The sequence below is a fragment of the Phyllostomus hastatus genome, unplaced genomic scaffold (assembly GCF_019186645.2).
Source record: "Phyllostomus hastatus isolate PE091 unplaced genomic scaffold, TTU_PhHast_1.1 phas_scaffold_1066, whole genome shotgun sequence".
Taxonomy (NCBI): Eukaryota; Metazoa; Chordata; class Mammalia; order Chiroptera; family Phyllostomidae; genus Phyllostomus; species Phyllostomus hastatus.
Genome location: NW_025334004.1, coordinates 15,004,255 through 15,031,788, shown reverse-complemented (window position 1 = coordinate 15,031,788; position 27,534 = coordinate 15,004,255). Strand labels below are relative to the sequence as shown.

The following is a 27,534-nucleotide window of genomic DNA, read 5'->3' as shown; positions in this document are numbered from 1 at the left end:
TATCTGCACTCCCGTGTTCTTTGTGCCATTCTTTACAGTAGCCAAAATATGGAAGCAAACTAAGTGTACATCAACAGATAAAGAAAATACTATGCACACATGCCCACACACGTGGAATATTATTATTTAGCCTTAAAAAATAAGGAAATCTTGCCATTTGCAACAATGTGGATGAACCCAGAGGTTCATGTAAGTGAAATAAGCCAGCCAGAGGAAGACTAAGATTACATGATGTCACTTATTTGTGTATCTTAAAAAAAAAAAAGCGAAACTCATAGTAACAGAAAGTAAAATGGCGGTCACCAGAGGTTGGCAATAGGAGAAAAGGGGAGATGTCAATCAACATGTACAAACTTTCGGTTATGAGTAAGTTCTGAAGACCTACTGCACAGCATGGTGACTGTGGTTTAGTTCATAGTAGTGCACTGTACACTGAGATCTGCTAAGAGAGTAGATCACAAGTGTTCTCACCAAGCACATGTACTAAAAAGGTAACTAAGAGAGGTGATGAATATTAATCTGATTGTGGTAATCATGTCACAAGATAAACAAGTATCAAGTCATCACATATACCTTAAATATACAATTTTATTTGTCAAATAATAATAATGATTTAATTTAACATACATTAAAAAGGGAAGAAAAATGTAGTGAGCTAAAGCGCACAGGAAGACTGAGAGGTGAGAGAGCATAGTGCTGTATGTTAGTGTGACTAGAGCCTGAAGATATGGGAGGGCAGGCTTGGAAAAGAGGCTGATGTGTTTCTTGGATAAATGAATAAGGAATGCATGCAAAATTAAAACTAATACATGGCCCTGGCTGGTGTGGCTCAGTGGATTGAGCACCGGACTGCAAATCAAAGGGTTGCCGGTTCAATACCCAGTCAGGGCACAAGCCTGGGTTGTGGGCCAGGTTCCCAGTTGGGGGCACTCAAGAGGCAACCACACACTGATGTTTCTCTCCCTCTCTTTCTCATTCCCTTCCCCTCTCTAAAAATAAATAAATAAAATATATTTTTTAAAAAGAATATCATAATATACTCATGAAAAAACTAATATATGCTTTCTTTCTACAGGCAAAAATATATATATACTTTATTTGAGGTAATACATATTTGTCTTGTGTTTTGTATTATTGGTTCAGGGTCAATAACAGGCAGCTGGAAGTAGCACTGGATTAAGAATCAGGAAACCCAGGATCTAGTCCCGTGTCACTAACTACCCAACTGCTCTTAGGCAAAACATTTAACGTTCATCTAGAAAATAAGAAATTTGAATTATTTTCTTTACTCTCCCTTCCTATCTCAAACATCTATTTTCACATGAAATGGAAAAAGGAACAGATTACTATAGACAAAGACAGGCAAAGGAGACCTTGCAGAATGATACTTTTTAAAAGGAGATGCCAGAATCTTTAAATAAAAGTTTGTGGGGGCCCACCCAGGACAGATACAGATACACACACACACACACACACACACACACACACACTCTTTACTCATGAATTGGTAACTCATTAATTATTAAGGGAGGAAGATAATTTACAATATAGCTGTCTTGATTTTTAAAAAAAGATTTAAACTTGATTAAATTAAGTACTTGTCTGCTTATTTTAGAAAATACAGAAAAGTATAGATAAATGTAAAAATCATCCCATCTTTATTATTATCATTTTGGGATATTTCCTAGCAGTCTTTTTTATAGTTTTAAATACACTGCCAAAATTATGTTGCTCTTTTCAGTTAAAATAATCATTTCTGTTTGTTATTAAAAACTTTATAAATGTTACTCTAAATGATTGTATTATATGTACATGCCCAGATTTGCTTAATCATTCCTCAATACTGGAGTTTTAGTTTATAATTTTTTTGCTCTTTAAAAAAATATTTAGTTCCTCAAAAAATTAAAAATAGAATAACCACAGAATCCAGCAATCCCACTTCCGGACACCCCAAAGAACTGAGCGCAGGGCCTTGGACAGATATTCGTACACCTGTGTTTACAGCTGCATTATTCACAAGAGTCAAAAGGTGGGAAGTAACCCGTGTCCATCAATGAATGAATGGATGAAAGAGAGATGCTATACCCATACAACAGAATACCATTCAGCCCTAAAAAGGAAGAGAATTCTAACACATGCTATAACATGGATGAACCTTGAGGACCTTATGTTAAGAGAAATGTGCCAGTCACAAAAGACACATAAATACTGTATGATTCCACTTGTATGAGGTCCCTCGCACAGTCAAATTCAGAGAAAGTAGAATGGTGGTTGCCAGAGCCTGGGAGGAGGACGGATTGGGGAGCTGCTTAAAGGGGTCCAGAGCTGCCACTGAGCGAGCTGAAAGGCGTTCTGGAGGTCGCTTTGCAGAACGACGTGAACGTACTTAACGCTACCGAGCTGCTCGCTCCACATGGTCAAGTTGACAAATTTTATGTTACATGGATTTATCACAGGTTTTAAAAAATACGAGTTAATCTTTTTAATCTACTGAGATGATCATCTCTGTGTTTTCTGTTTTACCTGCATTTCTCATTAATTCCTGATATCAGATTTCTGGAAGTGGACCTAATAGGTAAAAAGATTTGCAAAAAGCATAAAGTACTTCAGCACACCTCCAGATTACTTTCTAAGAAGGTTATACCAACGGACACAACCGCCACTGTTACGAAGCAGTACTTGTCTCACGCCACGCTTTCCACTGTTCGACAATGTTTAGCGAGCGCCTCTGTGGCAGGCCCTCTCAAAAGGGAACGGGACAGCGGAGAGTCCCCGCCTCCATGGAGCGTAGGTTCCGGTGGGAGAGGCAGGCCAAAATTTTTTTAAACGAAAATGTAAGTAAACAAAAGATATAGTATGTCCAGTGAAGGAAGAAAAAATTAGGAAGGGAAAGCAAGTATTATGGCGGAGCTGCCAAAATTTCAGTTAGGAAGGCCATGGACAGACTCACTAACCTGGTGAAATCTGAGTGAAGACGCGAAGGAAGGGAGAGAGAGGAAAAACCACCCCGGCGAGGGACACCGCAAAGAGAGGGAGCGGCAACTCCGCACGCCCTGACGCAGGGACGTGCGTGCGCCGTGCGCCGAGGACCTGCCGTGATCGGGAAACGGCCTGGAAACCGGTGGGCTGAAGCGAGGGGAGCTGGGGGAAAGCAGCAGGAGAGGCCATCGGAGGAGCCCACATCTCCTGGGGCCTCGACAATCGGACATTATCACTGTTTCTCTTCTTTTTCACTGGATTTTAAGATGGTAAGAATAACATGAGACCTGCCCTCTGGAGTTGTTAAGTGTACGATGTTAACTACAGGTGCGATGTTGTACAGCAGACATCCAGGGGTTATTCATATTGCTTTTACCATTATTTTCTAACCTGGCTACTTTGAAAGGTTAAAAAAAGACATATTAGTGGGCTTGGGCTGCTATAATGCCGTAACAAAATATCATAGACGGATGGTGTGAACAACATTTATTTCTCACAGTTCTAGATGCTGGGAAGTCCAAGATCGAAGTGCTAACCATTTCAGTTCCTGGAGGGAGCCCCCTGTTCCTGGCTTGAAGATAGCTGCTTTCTCACGGCTTTATCACGTGGCAGAGAGAGGTGCTCGCTCTCTTCTTCTGGTAAAGCCGCTAACCCCCAGCATAAGAGCCCACCCTCAGGACCTCATTTGACCTTAATTGCTTCCCAAAGGCCCCATCTCCAAATGCCATCACATTGAGGGTTACGGCTCAACATATGAATTTGGTGAGTGACACAGTTCAGTACATAGCAGATAATATTTTAATTACAGAAGGCTTTTTGGTAAACTGTTAAAATGAAAGTTATTTTTAATAGTCTTTTTTTAAGATTTTATTTTATTTATTTTTAGAGAGAGAGGAAAGGAGGGAGAAAGAGAGGGAGAGAAACATCGATGATGAGAACAACATCAATCGGTTGCCTCTCACACACGCCCCAACCAGACAAGCCGCAACCTAGGCATGTGTCCAGACCCAGAATTGAACTGGCGACCTTTCGCTTTGCCATCGATGCTCAATCAACTGAGCCATGCTGTTTGGGGCAAAATGAAAGTTATTTTTACGGAAGATCAACTTGGCAGAGGTATATGTGATGAACACACAAAATAAGAGAAACCACCTTGGACGTTTTATAATAATGAAGATAGATTAGATAGATAGATAGATAGATAGATAGATAGATAGATAAATAGGTTCATTTGTTGGAAATACATTTACAGAGCACCTAAAACACAGCAGGCACTGAACAAGGCACAAATAGAAGGGAGTGGTAGCTGGATTAGTAGCAGTGGGAATGGAGAGAAAACAAAAATGTGTAAGAGACATTTTCAAAATGTGTCAATTAAATTTGACGGTTAAGATACAGGAATGGAAAAGAAATAAATTCACATGTATTGCAAGTTACTTGAGAGCAAGAAATGTATCTAATTCATCTTTGCATTCCACACAGTTTACTATGATGCTCAATAAATGCTTATAGATTCAAGATGAGTAAAGGAAAGTTTTCTAAAGATGGAAAAAGACCATGGAAGGGAGAAATAAGACAAAATGCTGGGGGAATGCTCAATTAGAAATGGGAAAAAGAAATCAGAAACCTAAATTTAAAAAGGAAGGAGTCAGAAGAACAGAAGAAAATCGCAACTGTGCTGTACGATGGGGCTAGAGCCCAGCTGGAAGGAAGAGGGGTTCTTGCCTTGGGGCCAAACGCAGCAGAAGAGGCAGGGAAGCTGGGAAGGAGGGCAGCCCAGACGTGGACCAGGCAGTGATGGAAACCACCAGTCGTGACAAGTTTGAAGCCAGGTTTAGAGCACCCCAGAGGAAGCCAGGAACAAAAAAAAGCAAGTACGTGACTACCTATTCCTTAAGAAATCTTGCAACAAATGGCGGAAGGACAAGTAGAGATTCTCTAAGACATAGAACTCTACCAGAAATGCCTACATAAGCCTCTGAACATGCAGTGAGGAGAAGCAAGCCTTAAGGAAGTATTAATATTTACAACGTTCAAACCAGTTGGGAACCTCAAACAACCATGTGGGCTGAAGCAATGCAGGAAAGATTCCATCTATACCACGTATGAACAGGCAGCAAATCTGCACATTTGCTATTAATAGGTGGTTTGGTAAGTAGCCTTAAGAAGTCGTAGAGAAAGTAGTAGCTGTTGTAGTAACTGCCAGGTTTTATTGTAGCTGATATATGTTAAACCAGCTCACATAAATTAGGTTCTTTTTTTCTATTTTAGTCTCACTATGAGACTTAGAGCCTCTCTTCAAACACCCAGTGACATCTGGCTATCCATTCATATTTAAGAGGCTCATGCAGAAATGCGAGCTGGAAGTTCTGCGTCGAGTGATGAGTTTCACTGGGGAGTAACCACACCAAAATTTGTATGCTGCTTTCCATACCAAGGAAGTGAGTAAATGGCAAATTCATTTGACTAATATGCATGGCACTGTTTAAGAGTAATACTGTTTGTAATTAAAGCAAACATCAATTTCTCTTCCTAAAATCCTTATTGTATTTTTTGGACCACCAGACACACCTAGGCTTTAGAGGAGGAAAATAGGAAAAAAAATTTTGAAGCAAAAAATGTGGTAAAATATTTAATGGCATAAATAATATAATATTTCACCAATGTAAATGTAAACAGAACTCAACAGCAGCGTTAACAATCATTATTCCTCCCAAATTGGGTGGGGGGCGGGGGCCGCTGGGGGAGGGAGTGCGTCTTACAGTCCAAAAAATATAGTACTTTTCTTGGGAAGTTAAAGAAGTAGAGACAAAATCCAGTATCATTATTTTATGTCCTTTAAAAACAGACTTTAGGAAAGATGTCTAAATGACGGCTAACTTATCCTATAGATAAATATAAAGTTTCTGTACACATTCAGAAAAAGAAAAAGAAAATATCACCTCTTTTTACTTAAGATAAATGATGTATATGTATAATTTTATAGGAATATAACTTTATAGGAATTTAAATACCCAATCCTCATCAAAGTTAAATGTTTTTTGTTGTTGTTGTTGTTGTCTTTAAGCAAAATGTATCAGATTGTCTGGAAACCACCAAGCTTCAAGCATGGATGGTTCCATAACATTCTTTCCTCTCTTTTAATAATCACCTCTAAATTTATAGCGAAGGTTTCCATAGATAAAAGAAAGCATCAGTTTCCAGAATCTCAATGTCTGCGACCAAATAAGATGTATTTTGGAATTATAGCTTTATGCTGAAAGCACAAATCTAGTTGAAACTCAACTACTTTACCAATCTCTTATTTAGTAAGGGAAATCAAGTAAGTATCAAACAGCTTCATTCCAGGCAGTCCAGATAGAAATCTAAACACACTGGATTTTGCCACCTAATAACATGTTTTAAAAACAAATGCAACTCAAAATCCTAAATTCCTTTTTTAACAAACAAAATTAACTTTAACTTTATTAAGCTGTTGTACACACACACATTCGTACACACACATTTTATGGGCTTTAAAATGCTATTCATATTTTACCCCAAACACTAAGGATTCTTTCTGACTATGGGAATAAAATGTCATAAATAACAGCATGGATGCATTATGACAAAAAATTCCATATTTCCTAAGAAAAAAGGATGAAGTTCACCTAAATATACTGAATTTCACTTAAATACCTAAATCAGTGGTTCAAGTTACAAAATTTACACTTTTAGTATCATTTTAATTAACCCCCCCAAAAAAAACATTGCAAAGTACATAGTTTTAAAAAAAACTCAAAGCAATGCAGAAAAACATTCTTCCTCCCCTAAAACTCACCGTCCAGTGGTGGTCATTATTAGGTAACATTTTAGTAAATGTTCTAGTTTTTGCAGGTAAATGTATATATTCAGGAACAAGGAAGTAAAAATTTTAAAGAAAAAAACCTAAGCAGGTGGCCCACACAATGTAATAATAGTATTTACCTAACTGACTTGCTTCCAGCAGAATCTCACTCCCCCACCCCAACCAATCTCATGCCCTAAAGTATAACCATCGAAGCAAGAAAAATATCTCTGCTCAGCAGTCAACTCTATCTATAAAGACCAAATTATCCCCTGCCACACCTTAAATCAAGGAGGCACACTCGTTACTAAAGGAAACATCTCGAAGGAAATGAGTGAGCATGTTGTCTTGCTCTAGCTGTTTTTAACATTACCTCTTAAAACCTGCTCAAATATTTCCATCCCTTGCACGTTTCTCAGGACTCCCTAGGCCCCAAATGCTATTTTGCAGAGGCTGCAGGTTGAGTCAGCACATTTTATTATTGCAGATGGTTAACTGGAAAAACTGAGGCTTTGCACAATCCCGTAAAGATCAGGTGATGCCCTCAGTTTGTCTTTGCTAGTTTGGGAAAACATTCTCCCTCTCAGATTACCAGCCCTCCACACTCCCCTGCGCAAGCGCATGTGCACACACACACACAAGTGTTTCATTTCACCTGTTTTGGTTACCTGGTACCCCAAAACCTCCAGGAGTGTACTGAAGAAATGCACAGTGACTAAAAGTCAAGGTATGTTTCCAGTCTCTGTAAAAATGACCCAAAGAAAACCCTTGGTAAAGTGACGTAGAAAAGAAAGGCATCACAAAACCATGTAGATATTAAGCAAACACAGTCTTTTCTGTGCTCGTCTCCTAGGCCACATCCTAAATCTGATACAAAGACATTCTAAACATTAGATAGAAACTGACCATTAGTTTTCACACCCCCAAATGGCAGCCAGCTGTACTTTTGGTCTCTGACACATGTCACACAGCCTGTTTCTTTTTCCCGACATCTAATCTGAGATAGAATTTACTCTTTCCCATCAAAGTTCCCCAAGGATGACACTGTCAATAACCAATAGTGAGTGCTTCACTGCATATGGAAGTAGCAAGTAAAAATGCCTACATTTTTCTAAAGATTTTATTTATTTAATTATTTATTTTTAGAGAGAGGAGAAGGGAGTGGGGAGAGAGGAGAGAAACATCAGTGTGAGAGAGGAACATCAATCAGGTGCCTCTAGCACATGCCCCCACTGGGGGGTGAACTCGGAACCCAGGCACGTGCCTGGTGGGGACTCAACCAGGGTCCTTGTGCTTTGCGAGCCCACGCCCAACCAAAGGAGCCACACCAGTCAGGGCAAAAATATCTACATCATCTAAAGAAAAATAAAACCTACTAAAACAAGTGAAAACAAATACAAAATACCCTTCAAGAAAACTCACATTTTTAAAAAAACACTTTCCTATTTGAAGAGCCATTTGTTACCTAATAAATGTGTTTAGCAACGTTGCAGGAAATAAGATCAATATACAAAAATCAATTATATTTTTATATACTAGCAATGAACAATCTGAAAGTGAAATTAATAATTCCACTTGCAATAGCATCCAAAAGAAATTTATTTCTAAGTATTTTGTTTAACAAAAAGATTGCAAATACACTGAACACTAAAAATCACTGCTTAAGTGAATTAAAGAAGACCTAAATAAAAAGAAAGACATCCCGTATTCCTGGATGAAAGATTTTATATTGTTAACATTGCATTGATCTACAGATTCAATGCAATCTCTATCAAAATTTCAAATGCCTTTTTTAAAAAGATTTTGTTTATTTAGTTTTTAGAGAGAGGGGAAGGGAAGGAGAAAGAGAGGGAGAGAAACATCAATGTGTGGTTGCCTCTCACATACCCTGTAGGAGGGACCTGGCCTGCAACCCAGGCATGTGCCCTGACTAAGATTCGAACCAGTGACCCTTTGGTTCTCAGGCCCATGCTCAAATGTCTTTTTTGTAGAAACAGACAAGAAGATCCATGAAAAATTCATATGTAAATACAAGGGATCCTGACAACCAAAACTAGCATGAAAAGGAATGAAATAGGAGAAGTCATGCTTCTCAATCCAAAACTTACTACAAAGAACCAAAACATTGTGGTAACTGGCATAAGAAAGACATGTAGATCAGGAGAACAGAATTTAGAGTCTGAAAATAAACCTTCATGTTTATGGTCAATTGACTTGACAAGGTGCTAAGACAATTCAATGAGGAAAGAACAGTCTTTTCAACAAATGGTGCTGAACAATTTGATATCCACATGCAAACAAAAAGAAGATGGACCCCTACCTCACACCATATGTAAAAATTAGCTCAAAATGGGGTAATGCCTGGATGTAAGAGCTAAAACTATTAAAATCTTAGAAGAAAACTTAGACATAAATCTTTGTGACCTTGGATTAGGAAACAGTTTCTCAGATAGGACAATAAAAACAAAGCAACAACAGAAAAGAAAGAGATAAACCAAACTTCATCAAAATTTGAGCAAAATTTAAATCTTTTCTGCTTCAAAGGTTACTACCAAGAAAGTAAAAAGACAACTAACAGAATGGGAGAAAATAATGCAATTCATGTATCTGATAAGGGACTAGTATCCGAATGCATGAAGAACTCTTACAATTCAATAATAATAAGACAAGTAGCACAATTTAAAAAATGGGCAAGGATCTAAATAGGGTTTTCTCAAAAGATATACAAATGGCCAATAGCATATGAAGAGATGATCAACACCATGAGTCATTAGAGAAATGTAAATCAAAACCACACTGAGATAACACTTCACACCTACTAGGGTAGCTATAATTAAAAAGTAAAAAGATGCCCCGGCTGGTGTGGCTCAGTGGATTGAGTGCTGGCCTGCGAATGGAGGGGTGGCTGGTTCGATTGCCAGTCTTGGGCGCATGCCTGGGTTGCAGGCTAGTCCCTGGTTGGGGGTGGGGAGGTGCGCAAGAGACAACCACATACTGATGTTTCTCCCCCTCCCTTTCTCTCTCCCTCCCTGCCTCTCTAAAAATAAATAAATCTTAAAAAAAAAAAAAGAACAGTAACAAGAGTTAGGGAGGATATGGAGAAATTGGAACCATCATACTTTGTTGGTGGGAATGTAAAATGGTTCAGCCACTTTGGTAAAGAATTTGGCAGTTTCTCAAAGAGTTAAAAATAGAGTTACCATATGATCCAGCAATTCTACTCCTAGGTATATACCCAAGAGAACTGAAAACATATTCCACACAAAAACATGTGCACCAATATTATTTATAGTATTATTTACAATGACCAAACAGTAGAAACAGCCTAAATGTCCATCAACTGATGAATGAATAAAGAAAATGTGGTATACCATAAAACGAAATATCATTTGACCATAAAAAGAAATTAAATACTAATCCATGCTACAACATGGATGAACCTAAAACACATTACATTAAGTTAAAGTACCTAGAGACAAAAAGGCAATTGTGTATATGATTTCACTTACATGAAATGTCCAAAACAGGCAAACCCATAGAGAGAGAAAGTACATCAATGTGTTCTAGGCACAATGCACAGTGGGGAATGGAGAGTGATAAGGGGTTTCTTTTGGGAGCAGTAAAAGTGTTCTTGCCCCGGCTGGTGTGGCTCAGTGGATTGAGTGCTGGCCTGCAAACCAAGGGGTCACAGGTTCGATTGCCAGTCAGGGCACATGCCTGGGTTGCGGGCCAGGTCCCCAGTAGGGGACATATGAGAGGCACCCACACATTGATGTTTCTCTCTCCCTTCCCCTCTCTAAAAATAAATAAAATCTTTAAAAAAAAGAAAGTGTTCTGGAAGTAGACAGTCATGGTCGCACAACCTTGCAAATACACTAAAAACCACCAAGTTGTACACTTTAAAATGGTGAATTTTATGGTATGTGAATTATATCTCAGTTCTTAAACTTTTTTAAAAACCAGTTGTTTCAGTAATAAAATGTTCCTAAGGAGAAATGAAATAATATGTGTTCCCTAAATATGAGTAAAGGTTAGTTTCCCCAAGATCAAGACTCATAATGTTCTCAACAGACTTGCATTTTTTCCAGGGACATTATTATAGAGAGTTAACAAAGTGATTTTTGCAAAGACAGGCTATGATCACCCTATCCTAACACATCAACTATTTTCACTTTTTCCAAGTTCCCTTTCAGTCCATATACATGTTCATTTTTCCCTAACTATAATTCATGCAAAATAATCTGTATAATTGTCCCATATTGCTACATGGCCTTCAAAAGTACCATTAAATGGCTATAGTTTGTTGACATCTGTAATTTTCTTAACTCTTCCCTCTCAATGCCCCTCCTCCAGGTGTTGCTTCCCAATTTCTCACTATATAAACACTGCAATACACAAGCAATGTGAAAACCCAACACGGCTCTTTTCTTCCTTTAATTATATCCCTGAATTAAGATATTCAGGGAAAAAATGTACTAAACCAAGGGACATTTGTATTGCTCCTGGTTGCCTTCTAAAAGTATTGCAAATCTACACTGCTATATGCAACAAAAAACGCGCTCTATTAGACATTACCATTTTTTATGCTTCTGATGTAATCAATGTTAAAAGATGTTATCAGGGTAATTTGAGATCTTCCTTTAGTCTTCAAACTTTGGTTGTTATTCAACGGCATGAGGTTGCTCTATTTCTCTTAAACTTTGTTGTCGTTTTCAGTCACTTATAATTAAGGAGAATGAAGAATTTTTTATAACTCAGCACTCTTACTCTAAGACTGGTAGAATGTGTAATAGACTGTTCTGTTTTCCTTAAAAATCTGTGTGACTGTGGCCATCTAGTCGAGTAACAGCAGCTACTAGAGAAGTAACAGAGCCTAGATTTCAATCACAATAAAAGAAAAAACCTACACCCATTCTCCTCTTTCCAGATTTCAAGTCCGTAACAACCATGAGCATAGGGCCCAAGGAGTCTCTCTGGACGAGCGATCTAGAGAAAGACCAAGGACAATGAAGAGCCTCCAGAAATCACGATAGAAGTAATGGTTACCTGAGCACTGAGCACCAGGCACTATTAGAAGCATTTTCACATCCACTGTCACATTAACTCAAACAGTATTCTATAAGTTAGAACATATCCCAATTTACTATGGAAAAAGACTGAGGCTTGAAGAACATAAGTTACTTGTCCAAAGTAGATCCAGAAAAGGCACACTTTTCTTAATCTTTGCATTAGGAGGTGGTCTCCTCCACGCAAAACGTGAATTCAAAAAGAAAAACATCCCCACCTAGGTCTGACAGCAAGGGGGATATCAAGTAGGGAGAAAGGAGGACCCCACTATCATTACAGCAGCACTTGTGACCAAGGATTGCACTTACCTAAACAGGGGGATGATTAACTCCCCCATTATCTCCATCAGCCAACCCCTAAGCCGGCCTAATAAACATATCATCTACAGAGGGCTTGTTATTAGTCCCTTAGCTCTGCCTTCCAAAGCCTGCCACCCCTATAATCCCTCTAAATAGCCACTCTGGAGTTGCCAGTGTATGTGATGATGAAAAAGAATGCTTCTATTGTTTCTCCTTTTCTGTGTTGGTAGGATTGGGGGTTCTTGTTTGCACACTCTGAGAAAAAGAAGATGAAAAGACAATACTAAATTAAACTGTATTCAGGTCTAGTGGTCTATTTCCATGTATTTAGTTTAACAAATATTCTTCATATGCCAAACAAATCTTACAGAAACTGAGGTTTACTACCAATAAAAGATATGCATTTTTGAAAGACAAACACCATATGATCTCACCTATAAGAGGAACCTAATGAACAAAATAAACTAGCAAGCAAAATAAAACGAGTGGCAGGGAAACAAGGAACAGACTGACAGTGACCAGAGGGGAGGGGAGAGGGGGAAAAGGGTAGGAAGAAAAAGGGACTAGGCAAGGAACGCGTATGAATGACCCGTGGACATGGACAGCAGGGTGGGGGATGACTGTGGGAGTGGGGGGCTGGGCTTGGCGGAGGTGGGCAAGGGGGGAAAATATTGGGACAACTGTAACAGAGTAACAATCAAATATTTAATTAGAAAAAAAAATGTATTTAGAGTAAAGGGCCCTGCAAAAATATGCTACTTTATGTGTAACTAAACATCAAGAGTCCAGAGGTTTATTCTTAAAAGTTCAAGTATTTCAACAGCAAATGAAACCATAACATATTATGTCAGCTCAATCTATTTTGTGGGTTTTCCTGGTTAATAATATTTCAGATTGTGTTTAGATTTGCTAGTACTAATTAAAATTAACCAGTCCCTCATAGTAGTTTCGAATGGCTCAGAATTTAAATCACTTTGACACCCTTTATGGACGGGAGCAGGTGGTATGCAATCCCCATAAAAACCAAGAGAAAAAGCAGAACAAGGTATTTTCCTGTTTTGTCCAGATCTCACTGAGTCAGAGCTGGTGTGTAACTATGGCGCCTCCAGACCCAGAAGGCTGTGCTCGGCTTCTGGGATCCCATTAACACAAATAACCTCCACCAGTCAGACGTGACTCTCTGAAAGAATTTAGGTTACGTGACCAAAAAAAACCTGGAAAAACGGCACACAGATGCATGAATGAGATACATGCTCCAAGGGTTTTGATGAATTTTTCAATGGCAATTTTAGACTTTCATGTAAACAAAAATTACAAGAGCCAAAGATCCCATACCCCATTGTCCCAAATCCAATCTTCATTACTCTCCCAAAAGAAAAAAACAAAAATAAAAAACGATTCAAGGATATCCAAACCAAGTTAACTCAAAAGAAATAGCCGACATTTAACTACCTAAGGTTTCGAGAAATCTAGATATATCCTAACACACCCTTCTAGTCTGATCTTCGAGGAGTAAAAAACTCAATTAAAGTAAGCTAAAATAAAACACGCTCACACATTCAGACTTCTTTTCTCCATAACAAAATGCCTGTCAAAGATGTCCTAAATCCCGGACATCAAAATTACTGACAACGAAAACCAATGGCAAACACAAATATTTGTTTTTTCAATGGCACAGATCATTTCAGTGATGCAGGTACCTTCCACTGAGGGCCAGAAGGCCTGCCTGTTGGAGTGGAATGGACTCTGGTTTCGAGGAGTCAGGGACACGCCCTCCAGTCCTGTTGATGCTCACAGCTGGGCAGATGGGCTCACAGCTGGGTGGATGGCCCTAAGCAAGTCATTCAACATTCTCTCCTTCCTAGAGGTTACTTTCCTTATTTAAGAGGTTGACTAAGACCCCTGTTTCCTAAACTCACCTAATCATAAGAATTACTTCGGGGTAACTGTTAGCAATCTGGGTTACAAACCCTCTTCCCCAGAAGGTCCCTGAGGAGGCCTGGGACCTTATACTTAGCAAGTGATCCAAGTGAGGTGGCCAGTCCCACCCTGTTTTCCTGGGCAGGTGTCACTGGGGTCTCTGCCTGGGCTGTGCAGTTGCAATGGATCCGAGTTTGAAATATGGCAACTTCAAAAGATATTACCAAGTGACTAAAGTCAATCAAAAACATCCATAAAATTGTCCTGGCCAGTGTGGCTCAGTTGGTGGGAGCATCATCCAGTACACCAAAAAGTCACAGGTTCAATCCCCGGTCAGGGCACATACCTAAATTGCGGGTTCAATCCCAAATCCAGTCAGGGTGTGTACTGGAGGCAACCAGTCGATGGTTCTCTCTCTCTTTCTCTCTGTCTCTCTCTCAAATCAACAAACGTATCCTCCAGCAATGATTGGGGTGGGAGGAATCCAGAAAATTACCACCAAGTCTATGAAAATGGTAGCAGCAGCAAAACACACCCAATGAAAAGAAGCTAAACCAGTTCCAGTGTATGGAACAGGGTTTTTTTGCCATGTATGAAAAGGCTGATATTAAGGTGCCTGAAAACAACAAGAAGCACTCCTTATCAATGTGTCCTCAGGCAGACAGGGCTTTGTGGTGCTACCCATTCCTTGGCTGCAAGACACGCAAAGTGAGGTGGCCATCCTCAGAGCAGCCAGGAAAGAAGATTAAGATTGTTGGAACTGGTGATAAAATTAGGGGTATATTTCACAGGACTCCTTCTGACCAGTTTCCGGTGACATTCAAAGAAGTGGGAAGAAAACCCCCTACTTCTGGAGATGCATCAGCCATTGCCCTGGAATTACTAAATTCTGGATACGAATTTGATGAAGGATCTATCATCTTTAATTGATTCAGGTCTCCCATTTCCTAAAACAGAAGAAAAGCCCATCTCTTCCCTTCACGCCATCCATTGCAAGTGCTGAGAGCCTGAGTATCTGCAACGATATTGATGCTGATGTGCTGCAGAAACACCAGGAATACAGTCTGGCCAGCACCATCTACTACTCTGTGAAGGACTCCACTACGAGTGAGCGAGGTGCTCAGGTGACAGCCATGGACAACGGAAGCCAGAATGCATCTGACATAATTAGCAAATTGACTTTGACTTTGAACCACACCCTCCAAGCTGTCTTCACAAGGAGTTGACTGAAATATCTCCGGTACTGAAGGTTTGGATTAACAAAAATCAAGTTTCATCCTCAGACAAGACTAAAAGAAGGAATGTTCAGCCAGCTGATTTTGTTTTTAGCTTACTGCTGTCCTGTTCAGAAGAAATTATTGGTCAATTGTTTAAATTACTAAGGACAGCAAGGCCTTTGTAAATTACCTTACAATAAACAACTTACAGTAAGAAAAATAAAGTGGTCCAAGTAATTCTCATCATCTGGTAACTTTAGCAAACGCTGGACTAGGTGATCCTCAAGCTGCCTGTGCTTTCAGATTTGATTCTATACCATCTGGCTATTTCATAAACACATTCCAAAAATATGTACAATTATAATCATTAACACATGTTATTGGACTAAATTAATAAACACACAAGATCACAGAAACAAGTACACCCTTCCCCCAACACCATCCATACCTTTAAACAACCTCCTAGATACCAGGGCAAGTGGAACACTTTATTGGTGGGAAAAATGTTTTTAATATTAAACTCTCAGCATATTAACATGGAAAGAGTTGTATTACAGGAAGAGAGAATTATATACCTAATATTTTAAGTGAAAACTACACATTGAATTCTTCCCTTAAAGAACAGCTTCATCTGGCTCTCTTCTCCTGCGGCCCAAGGTGCAGAAGGAAAAGAAGACTAAGGGGAAGAAGGTAGCGCCGGCCCATGTTGCCGTGAAGAAGCAGGAGGCCAAGAAGGTGGTAAACCCTCTGTTTGAGAAGAGGCCCAAGAATTCTGGCATCAGACAGGACATGCAGCCCAAAAGGGAACTCACCTGCTTTGTCAAATGGCCCCGCCACATTCAGCCACAGCGGCCAAGGGCTATTCTCTATGAACGTCTGAAAGTGTCCCCTGCCACTGACTGGTTCTCCCAGGCCTTGGACCACCCAACAGTTGCACAGCTGCTCAGCTGGTGCCCAAGGACTGGCCAGAGACAAAGCAGGAGAAGAAGCAGAGATTGCTGGCCCAGCCAAGAACAAGGCTGCCAGCAAAGAGGACGTCCCCACCAAGAGGCCACCTGTCCTTGAGCAGGGGATGAAGGGGTCACCGGCCGGTGGAGAACAAGAAGGGCCAGCTGAGGGTGACTGCACACAATGGGGATCCCATCGAGCTGGCCATCTTCCTGCCTGCCCTGAGCAGAAGACGGGGCTCCCTACCGCATCGCCCAGGGGAAGGACAGGCCAGGGCGTCTAGTCCACAGGGAGACCTGCACCACCGTCACCTCCACATGGGTTAACTCTGAAGACAAAGGGGCTCTGGCTAAGCTGGTGGAAGCTCTCTGGACCGATTACATCAGCAGATACGATGAGGTCCCCCACCAATGGGGAGGCAACATCCTGGGTTGCATTGCCACGCCAGAAAAGGCCAAGGCTAAGGAACTGGCCACCAAGCTGGGCTGAGTGTACACTGTGGAGGTTTCTGTACATAAAAGTAATAAAAATGCTCCTTCAGCCAGGAAAAACAAAAAACAACAATATTATCTGGTGATTCTACCTGTTCCTAGCTAAGAAAAAGCTAGAAAACAGTCTGGCTAAGTCCCTAGCAGCTGTAAAACAGCATGCTCCATAATTTTGGAATGCAATTGTTACAAAGCTAAAAAGTAAACAACACAAAACAAAAGAACAATGGCTGGTTACTAATGCTTCAAATTCAACCCTGTGGACAACCAGGTGGCTAAGAGTCCCCAGTCTTTTGTTGGGAAGGTCTTACCCGACGAACAAAAGCCTCTAGAAGGCTTTCTGCACACAGAGGTAGCAGCCTTTAATTTAGCCTTTCCTTTTGCTACACCATTTTTGCTATAGACCATTTTTCTAAAACCCTCATAATCTTCTAGTAGGATTTACTTTTATTCTCTTATTGACAGTTATAAGTAACAAAGAGAAAGCCTGACTGCATGGAGCGCAGAAGGGGCAAAGCTGCGAAGGATGCTCATCAATGAGCAACCAATTATCATATAAGTGGCTCCCCCCAAAAAAATCAAGATTAAAACACAAAACTGAGTTTGAGTCACCCTTGCAACACAAACATTAGAAACTAAGAGTAAAACATGACAACACACTTTAGCTATCGGGAAAACAGTGCAGAGTAAGCCATTAAAGTGGCACACACTGGTATAGTAGGTTAGTATAAAACACATTCAAACTGAACCTTGATGTTTGGACATGCAAATACTGGAAATATAATTCATTAGATTTAGGATCACACAGGCCAAAAAGTGATTTGCTTTAATGACAATGGTGGGGACACCAACTGTTATATACGACACCCCAGAAGCACTGAGTTGAAAGCCAGACATATGCTTATATACGTTTATGGGTCTGTTGCCCAACAAGCTCTGAGGCAATGTTCTGACCAAAACTCACACTCAATTAAAATAGAAATGTAAACTCAGGACCCAGGGGGCCAGCATAACAGTGTGGTCAAGAGCACAATGTTGGCTGTCACACGGACCTGAGTTAAAAACCCAAATCAAAAGACTACTATGTGACCTTGAACAAGTCATTTAACCTAAGTCTCGATTTCCTCATTTGTAAAATGGAGATAAAGCTTCACTCAGCTATTACGAAATTAAGCAAGGTGATTTCATGGAAAGCATTCAGCGCTGTACCTGGCACAGAGCTAAGTAAGCAAGTATAACAAGCTAACTGTAAAATTAGCATGATTACTGTCTTCCAACCTCAAGTAAAACTACGAGTTTCCTGGAAACCAGACAAAAGTTCTCATCGCCATAAAAAAGACATTCACGTACACTTACATAAAGGTAGTTTTTCATTTCTTTACACATTACAGGAACTTCCCCCCTCCTTAATACAACAATATCCAGGAAAAGCTTCAGTGTGGGCCTTCTTAATTAGGAAGGGTAATGCTCACTGAGATCTGGATTTGAGGAGTGAACAGTTGGAACTGTCAGGAGAAAGGGGGAAAGAGAGCAATAAAAAGCCTTCACAGCAGCCCACACACCACTGTTCACTAGAGAAAAACAACAGTTGACTGTTCACATTGTTTCATAATTGAGTGAGAAAATGAAAGAGAAAACAATCAGGTGAAATATTTTAACTCACGCAGAAGAAAGAACTAACACAGTTACTAGTAAGGTTAAAGTGGCCAAACTCATCAAAAAAAGTTCAAGAAAAGGAAGGGGAAAAGTCAGTTATTCCTATAGTTTAAGTAACACCCCGCACTCTATCCTTTTAAGATCGGGGCTCCAAGTCCCCATTTGCAACCGTCTTTGTCCACCCCTCCACATGTGCCACTAGCATGTGCCTTTAACTTGTACCATCTTCCTAACCAAGTACATGACTCTGGTTAAAGACAAAAACAAACTCTTGTGCACTATTATTTTTCTAGAATTCAGGAGAAAATTTCCTAATTCAATTATTTAAGGGAGACATTCCAAAAAACACTGGAAGAGGTAATTTGGGGGGTGGGGGGGAGTTCCTCCTGAAAATAAATCGGTCATAGAAAAACTATTTGAGGACAACCAGAAACACATTTCAAAAATGCCGATTCTGAAATTTTGAGTTAGGAGCAGGATTAATGGGCTGTGAGGCACAGAACAAAATTCTCAAAGGAAAAAGTGAACTACAGGCTTCAGCAGGAGTACGCGTTGTCGTCAATTCATCAGTTGACATGCAAAAACTCCGAAGAATAAAAAATGGAGAATAAATTATCTGTATCAATACGGGGAAATTTAGCGACAGAAAGATAATGAAGTATTCCACAGGCATTTCCAAGCATTTAGAGATACCGTTCCGTATTACAGATATTACTGAAAAATCAAAGAAGAGACTGGTTAGAAGGTCTAATTAACGACTTAGCAGTGAAAGAATAATGACAGGCCACAAGAAGCTGTCACCTAGAGATATGGACATTTTCTTTTTACTGTTTAAGAACCCAGAAGAAGCCCCGATGGAGTAGCTCAGTTAGTTAAGAGTGTCTCCCGGATACGCCAAGGTTGTAAGTTCAATGCTTGGTCAGGGCACATACAACAAATCAACCAATGAATGCATAAATAATTGGAACCACCAATTGATGTCTCCCTCTCCCTCCCTCCCTCCCTCTCTCTCTCTTTTCCTTCTCTCTCTCTCCCCCACCCACCCCCTTCCTCTCTCTCAAATCAATCAATACTTTTAAAAAAAAAAAGAACCCAGAAGAATCTCCTTCTCCTTGTAAATGCAAATCACAATCTCAGAAGCACATTCTACTCTTTCCTTTATCTGAAAATGACTGCAATGTGAATTTGTTCCAGAGAGGACCCCATTCGGGCAGGGAGATGACATTAGGACAACCACACACTCTGTAAGGATGTTGAGACATCACATCCAGTGAGCTGTCACCCTCACACATGGTCTTGAACCACTATCTGTGATCAAAATTCCCTTTGAAGAATGAACCCTTAGTTTTGAGGACTATCGGGTCTTTAAAGTTTATATAAACAAATAACACAAGCTATTTACTAGAAACTTTTTTAAGGCAGAATTTCAGTAATAATTTTACTGAATTGGTATTTATGAGTTGGTATTTAGTTGTACATTACATGGTAAAACAAACAAAATATATACCACAGTACAAGAAAGGTGAGCACCTCAGACTCTGCACTTCTCTTCCTTGTTAAAATTCCCTGGAACAGCGAATGCTGATGTGGGGACAAACTGCAATTTAATGTACCAGGCGATCAAGGTTAAAAAGGACACTTTTACACCAGGAAAACTCAAGGAATAAATAAATCATAATAGAGGGATTCGTCCCACTGTTAAAGGTTCTAGTGTTCTGCCAAAACCACACTTGGTTTGGGAAATTTTATTTGTTGTTGGGTAAATATAAACAAATAGTGAAGAACATGAGACAAGATATAGCCTCTTAAAGGGTTAACTTACCTCTAGTCTTTTCAAGTTATATATTAATAAAGAACTTTAGTGTTTAAAAAAACAAAAAACCCTCTTTTCTAGCTAAGGCAAGTCACATCCAAGTGAGTGAATTTTTTTGGTCATACTTGGTTTATCCCATCCCCTGTCACCAAAGGCAGACCTCAGTCTTCCTCCATAGGTCACTGACAACCAGGACCAGAAGCTATTGAAAATGCACTCCCAATCTCTGAAACGCCAATGCATGTTTAAGGAGGAGGAAAGGAATTGTACTGGGTTTAGAAAAGCTATTTAAATGTTTTCCAAATGCCTACGATTAGTACATGTCAACCAAATGGCATAGCATGGCATTAGCTGCCCCCTCCTTTCATCCACCCACTCACAACCGGGGCAATGAATGCAGCAGAGCACTCCAGACCCAAGAGCTAGGAAAGTATCCTGCAGAGAAAATAGGAAGCCTGCATTTTTGATATGGGAAAAAGCAAGTGATGGCAGACTTGTGCTTTTAAAGAACCTACAAGCGCTTTCTAGTTCAACCCATCCCCAAATCCAAACCACCCTTTCAACTTTGCAATTAAAAGAGAGGAGAAATTCCGGTCAACTCGCCTTGGGGGGTTGAGGAGTCAAGCAGGGAGGAAGATGGAGACAGAGAAAGAGCAAGCCAATGAAAGATACCAAAATTTCCCACCTTTCTTAAATTCTTCCAGCATAGCGTCCAACTTGGTGTCATTGAAAACAAAGTGTAAGGGGTGGTTATAAAATTTAGTGATGGTTTTCAGGGGAGTACAGTCATCTGGATCCACGAATGCCAAGTCTTTGACAAATAGGAGGTCCACGATGTTTGAGCGCTCCCCCTCGAACACTGGAATGCGAGTGTAGCCGCTCTCCATGATCTCCGACATTGTGTTGAAGTCCAGAATGGCTTCACCGGTGATCATGAAGCAGTCCCGGAGGGGAGTCATCACGTCCTCTACCGTCTTGGTGCGGAGCTCCAGCGCCCCTTGGATGATGTTCAGCTCCTCCTTAACAAGGTCGTTGTAGGGGTCTGTGACCCGGAGCATCTCCAGCAGTTTTTCCCGGTTATAGACTGTGCCTATCTCCTGGCCCAGGACGCAGTCCAGCAGCTTGCTGACTGGGTAAGAAGCGGGGAAGGTCATCATCATGAAAAACTTGGTAAGGAAGATGGTGTTGGCCCCAACCGCCAGGCCGTGCCGGGAGCAGATGGCCTGGGGCACGATCTCCCCGAAGATGACGATGCCGATGGTGGAGACCACCACGGCCACGAGGCCTGAGCCGGCGATGTCGTCGAGCAGGATAGTGAGCGTGGTGTTGACCAGCACGTTGCCCAGCAGCAGCGAACACAGCAGGTAGTTGCCCTGCCTGCGCACGGGCTCGATGCGCTTGGCATAATTCTTCTCCTTCTCGGTGCCGCAGTTCTGCACGATGCGCAGCTCCATCGGGTCCAGAGCCATGAGCCCCAGGTTGAGGCCGCTAAACATGCCCGACAGGCACAGGAGCAGCGAAATAAAGATCACCTGCAGCCAGAAGGGCAGCAGGAACTTCTTCTCCTCGCCCACGATCATTTTGGTGTCCTCGCCGTCGTGGTAAATCCAGGTGGTCTCAGCCCATGGGGCCGGCGGGAGCCCGGCCACCCCGGAGCCACCCTTGCCCCCGACAGTGCCACCCCCGGACCCCGGGCCGCCGGCGCCCAGGGCTGGCGTGGACAGCGATGTGCACAGGTAATAGGACTTGCTCTTCTCCATCTTGCGCAGCGGCTTGATCTCAATCTCAATGATGCCCGATGTACGGCGGTTGAGAATGATATGGGGCATGATGATGATATCTGATGTGCGCATACCGCAGAGCTGGGGGCCGCTGTCCGGCTCTGGTGGCGCGGGGCCCCCCAGCCCGCGCTCTCCCGGGCTGTGACGCCGCCGCTCGTGCTCAGTGAAGGCGATGCGGGTCCACGTCTCGTTGTTGATGTTCTGCCCGTACACCCGCAGCTTGACCCGAGTCCGCTCGCTCACCCGCAGCGCCCCCCCTTCCATGAACGACACGTCGTTCGTGTCCTCCAGCCGCAACCCGATGATCACCGTCTCCTCGCTCTCGCCCACCGCGGCGCAGCGTCCCGCGCCGCAGCAGCAGCTCAGCAATAGCAGCGGCAGCAGCCTTTTCGCCGCCGCCTGCAGGACCCCCCAGCCGCGGGCGCTGAGGCTGCGGTGCGCCGCCATCTTCCAAGTGGGCAGTGCGGCAGATGCCTGCCCGCCCGCCATCTTTACTTTGGGTTCACAAGCGCCACAGCCAATCATAGGGTGGCTGCTCCAGCTGCGGCTTCATCCTTCCCAGCCGGCGGCGCGAGTGCAGGCACCGGCCCCTGAGCGAGAGTGCAATGGAGCGTCCGCACCCAGTGCTCAGCAGTCCGCCTCCCTGACTGACACTGACTGGGCCTGGACCAACTAAGAAACCTGGAGGCTCGCGGCTGGGGGGAGAGGGAGGGGAAAGCACCAGCCGCCACCGCGAGAGGCAGGCGGACCAGCCAGTCACGAGCGGGCTGTCGCCCTCCCAGCCAGGGGGCTGGAATGGGGGCGTGGTCGTGAGCGGAGCCGCGGGCCAATAGTAAGGTAAGTGGGTGGGGATATGAGGGCCACGATCCTCCTCCACATGCCAAGTTTCCAACTGAAAGGCGCGTGACTCTTGTGTATGTGCGAGGGAAGGAGGTGTGGCCAGTGGGAGCCCGAGAGCCAGTCGCAGAGGAGAGCTGTACGAAAGGGGGCGGGGCTCCCCGTCTGGTGGCCTATGAAAAGGGGCTGCCCTCGGGGTCCTGGTTCCCTGTGGAGCCTAGGTAGTGGAACCCAACACTTAGTTTGGCCAGATTGGACTATCGTCTTGTGGTGCGAGGCTGCCTGATACTCGCTGCACCGCGTTGATAGCTCCCTAGTGCTTGGTGCAGGTAAAGAGAGGGCTGAGCCTTCCTGTCCCAGAAGCCCGGGAAGCGCACTGGGCACGGCTTAAGATGCACATTATCCTAAAATGAAGCCGGGACACCGACCGCGCCCGCCTCTCGTAATCTTGGCCCCAGCACCGCAAGGACCTGCTTTTCTAGCCTCCTGCTTCTCCCTAAGGGACGCGCGCGCTCTGCAGCTTGCGGTCGGGTGCCGCCACCTGCTGGCCAGCTGGGCACTCTGCAACGCTTTCCCCGTGTGCCCCAAGCCCCGAAGGGTGTGTGGAACGTGGGGTTAGAGTTAAGCAATTTCCCCATCTTCCAAATTGTAAGAATCTACTCATATTCTTGCTTAAAGTGTACATCCCATGAACCCCATTTCATGCTTACTGAAAAGGTAAGAGCCAGGAGTCTGTATTTCTAACAGGGCCCCAGGCAACTTTAGGAAATGGGAAGGGAAGGGACATTCTAAACAGACACAGGAAAGCTCATTCTTTATTTTTTTAAGATTTTATTTTTATATTTATTTTCAGAGACAGGGGAATGTAGGGAGAAAGAGAGGGAGAGGAACCGCGAAGTGCGAGAGAATTATCAATCGGGTTGCCTCTTGCATGACCCCCAACAGGGATGGCCCTCAACCCAGGCATATGCCACTTCCCACAATCGAGCCTGCGACCTTTCCGGACCTCAGGACGACCCCACTGAGCGGCACCAGTCAGGGCCTTTACCCACACCCCCTCCCAGAACGGTTGTATTAAATTTTTTGTTTAATATTAGTTTTCAAATTTTCCTTAATGAATATTACTGTTATTAGCAAAAATTAAAAAACAAATATGTATGTATGCATGCACACACTCATGCACACTTAACAATCCTCATCTAGAGTGCTTTTGTTGTAACTTCATATTCTACTCAATATGACAGCCTCGTTCTTTTTTTCAAAAATTTTATCTTACTATGGTAAGAACACTTAACATATTAACCATCTTAACAATTTTAAGTGCACAATACATTATTGTTGACTATGGGTCCAATGTCATACATCAGATCTCTAAAGCTTATTCATCTTAATTGTCCATTTCCCCCTCCCCCACCCTCTGGTGGTCACCATCCAGTCTTTGATTTTATGAATTAGACTATTTCAGATAATGCATATAAGTTGAATATGCAGTACTGGCTTTTTTGTGTGTCTGGCTTCTTTTAACATAATGTCCTCGAAGTCCATCCACGTGTGGCATACTGTAGAATTTCATGAGGCTCATTCTTAACCACACTGACCAACCCCTACTAGATTCAGCTGAGTAGACAAAAAAAATCCTGAAGTCCTAGCTGGGCAGAATTTCCCAGCCCACTGCTGTCTGAAGGAGATAAGGTAGCAGAATAACTGACAAATTGATCTTTATCTTGAAACTTTAACATCCAAAAAATAATTGCTCCCTGGTTTTGTTTTTGTTTTTTTCTTTTATTTTTGTTTTTATTTGTTTTTTTTTTGTTTTGTTTTGTTTTTTGTAAATTCAGCAAGCCTATTTTCTTCCCTTTTTGAAACCCAGTCAAATTCTTCTGGTTAACTTTTGGTAAGAATGATTGCAGTGGCCTCCTAACTGGTCTCCCCTTTACTTCTACACCTGTCCCCTTCCTTTCTCAGCCCAGAAGCCAGTGGCCTTTTAAACCAGATGCTCCTGATCCCTTCTTTGAAATTCTGCTCTGGACTCCCATCTCATCACAGTAAGTACCTACATTATCGGACAAGGCTCTGAGGGGTCTGCGCCTCCTCTGACTTCTCTGATGTCCTCACCTGCTGCTCCAGCCAGACCCTCCCCCTTCTCATTCTCTCCAGGACACTCCCCTGGGAGCAGGTGCGCCTCCTGTGGTTTCCTGTGCCTGCGACTCCCTCCCCTCAGATGTCAGCATAGCCCCCTAGTTCACCTCCTTCAGGACTACTAAAGGGCCACTTTCTTAAAGCTTGTAAACAAACACTCCTTGTACTCCATCTCTGCGTTATTTCCTTTCATTTGTTTTATTGTCTGTCTCCTTCCACTAGAATTTGAGCTTCCTGAGCAGGAGGATTTTGTCTGTTTTGTTCATTGCCATATTATCAGGGCCTAGGACAATGGTAGATGTTCACAACAATACTTGTAGAATGTTTAAGAAATGAAAGAATTTTTATTCTGATCATTTCAAATAACGTTCCCAAGTCTAGCTTCCAGGCCTTCAGTTTCTGGTGCTGCTTCCCCACCCCCAATTCATAAATTGCTATATTTAAATGTAAGTTCAGATGAAAAATATGGATTCACAGACTTGGCATGCATTTATCAAAATAGCCTTATTGAAGGTTAGGAGAAAAAAGTTGAGCTTTTTAGAAAAACCTGACAAAGGTTAAGGATAGATAAAGTCCTTCTAAGTCAGTTGATTGAAAATGAAACTGTTTTAACTTCCTCAAGAGTATGAGTATATGTGTGTTTAAGGGAGCTAAGAGGGAAGATCATTAAAAGCTCTCAAATGCTGAATGTACACTTTTGGGATTAGAGTGTGGAGAACAGGGTCGGGGAGAGCTTGTCAAACCTACACACACTTCCTGCACATTTCAGAGAACCCTAGAATAGTCAGGAAAGTGTGGCATTCAGCAATTTAGAAGCAAGCTAGAAATTCAGGACTTCATAGCAAAAATGTCAGAAAGGACATTTTACAATGCAATTTACGGTATAAAATAAACCAAGCTCAAATTCATACAGGACATTGCTGAATGATGTTTATATAGGGTAGGGGGTCGTTTTTGTCACAGAGCACTCTTTGTAAGTAATTTTTCCTTAGCAAAAGGGATCTTCCTTTGCCTGTGGAGGCTTTTCAGCCGAAGAAGTTACCGTCTTGTTCAGTGTGTGCCTGCCAGTGCAGGCTTCTCATGGCCTCTGGGCGCTTCCAGTCTGTCCATCTGGATGAATGGAGGACAAAAACAGCATTTGCTTCTAGGGATCATTTTTTAAATCTAAAGGGAAAAAAAATACAACAAAAACCTGACTTCTGAACATATGTCACCTCCAAAAGTCCTATGAAAGGCCCGAGATTGCTAAACGGTCGCTGCGGATGTCTAATCCTAGGTAGGTTCTGACCCCCAAAAGCAAGTCATGTAGGTGAAGCCAGAACCTCCTAGCAAACACCTCCCCTGACGTTCTCTCTATCTCTCTCCCCTAGTCCCCTTTTACCAGAACCCTTCACCAGACACCAAGGGAACCCTTCACCTGGCTGTTCCATCTCCTCATCTGCAAGGGACAGGCTTCCGCATCCGCAGGTTCAGGGGTCTGGGAAGGCCCTATGTCCAGACCTGAAAGTCTTTTAGAGTGTGGTTTTAAAGATTGCAAATAAAACACCAAATAACTCTCTACATATTTCCTTTCTCAACATAAAGCTCTAACTTTATAAAGAAGCTTTCTGCCCCCAGCATATCACCTAGCTATATTCAGAGTTATCGTTTCAACAGTGGCACAGTGACTGCATCAAAGCACAAGGTCTTCTGAGGAAATAGGAACTGGGCAAATGCTGGCGACACCCCGCCTTTCCCTGGACTCACACCTGTTCTCCCTGAAGCAACACTGTCATTTGTTGCCATACATAGAACTCTTTTAGCTCCAATGAGAGTAACAAAAATAAAATAAAATCAGCAATGCTATGTACCTTCTTGATTTGGGCTCTTCTGTTTCTCTCCTTTTCTAGATATTTGCTAGACATAGTCACTGGGGTATAAAGAGAAAGAAAACTGGCTTTTTGACAAGGGAACATAAAAAGCTCCCTCTCCTGAGACAGGCCCAAGCTCCTCAAGATTAGGGAGTCTGGGGTCTCAGGTGGGTGTGAGGGAGCCACCCTGCCAATGATGGGTGGCCCCTTGCCACCTCCCACTCTGCCACCACCTGCCACCCTCCCAGGGCACTGGACAGCACCCCACTCCCTTATCCCAGGGAGCCTGCCCCTCTGGAACCTCCCACTGGGCAGCCCCGAGAGGTCTCCTGTACCCTGCACGGAGCACTGTCACCTACTTCCTTCCTCACTGCGCCCTTGACCTGCTGGGGTACTGGGGGTCGGGGGTGGATTTCTGCTGGTATGATGCACTGTTGGCCCTGCTCTAGGACACCTGTCGCCCTGACTGCGATGCCCTGCAACTGCGGGGTTTGCCAGCATGTTTTAGGATGCGCTTTCTGACTGCAGTTCCGTCCCAGTTCCAGCCTCCAGCTCAGCCTCGGACAGAGGTGTAAGAAAGGTCTGGAGCTCGATTATCCTTGTCATCATGACTAACGCACTCAACTCAGGATGTGAGTTTAGGGAAACGTTTCACTCACAGTCTTCAACGTTGACCCGTGTGAATATTGCCATTCAGAAGTCTGAACTGCACAA

General features: G+C 42.6%; 1 protein-coding gene and 2 pseudogenes across 4 annotated transcripts in view; 2 read left to right on the top strand and 1 right to left on the bottom strand.

The window, feature by feature from the left end:
- CNNM2 (cyclin and CBS domain divalent metal cation transport mediator 2) overlaps nt 1-22,710 on the bottom strand; it is a 137,519-nt gene extending 114,809 nt beyond the window's left edge. For all 4 annotated transcript variants that reach the window (XR_006787511.1, XM_045854003.1, XM_045854001.1 and 1 more), the window contains exon 1: nt 20,899-22,710. Coding sequence is in view for 3 of the 4 variants with exons in the window: in XM_045854003.1 (XP_045709959.1) it covers nt 20,899-22,519 (1,621 nt within the window). In the remaining variant the exon portion in view is untranslated. The remainder of the gene's footprint in view (nt 1-20,898) is intronic.
- Nucleotides 14,227-15,317, top strand: LOC123829001 (annotated as a pseudogene).
- LOC123828999 lies at nt 15,845-16,745 on the top strand (annotated as a pseudogene).
- Nucleotides 22,711-27,534: the final 4,824 nt, after the last annotated feature.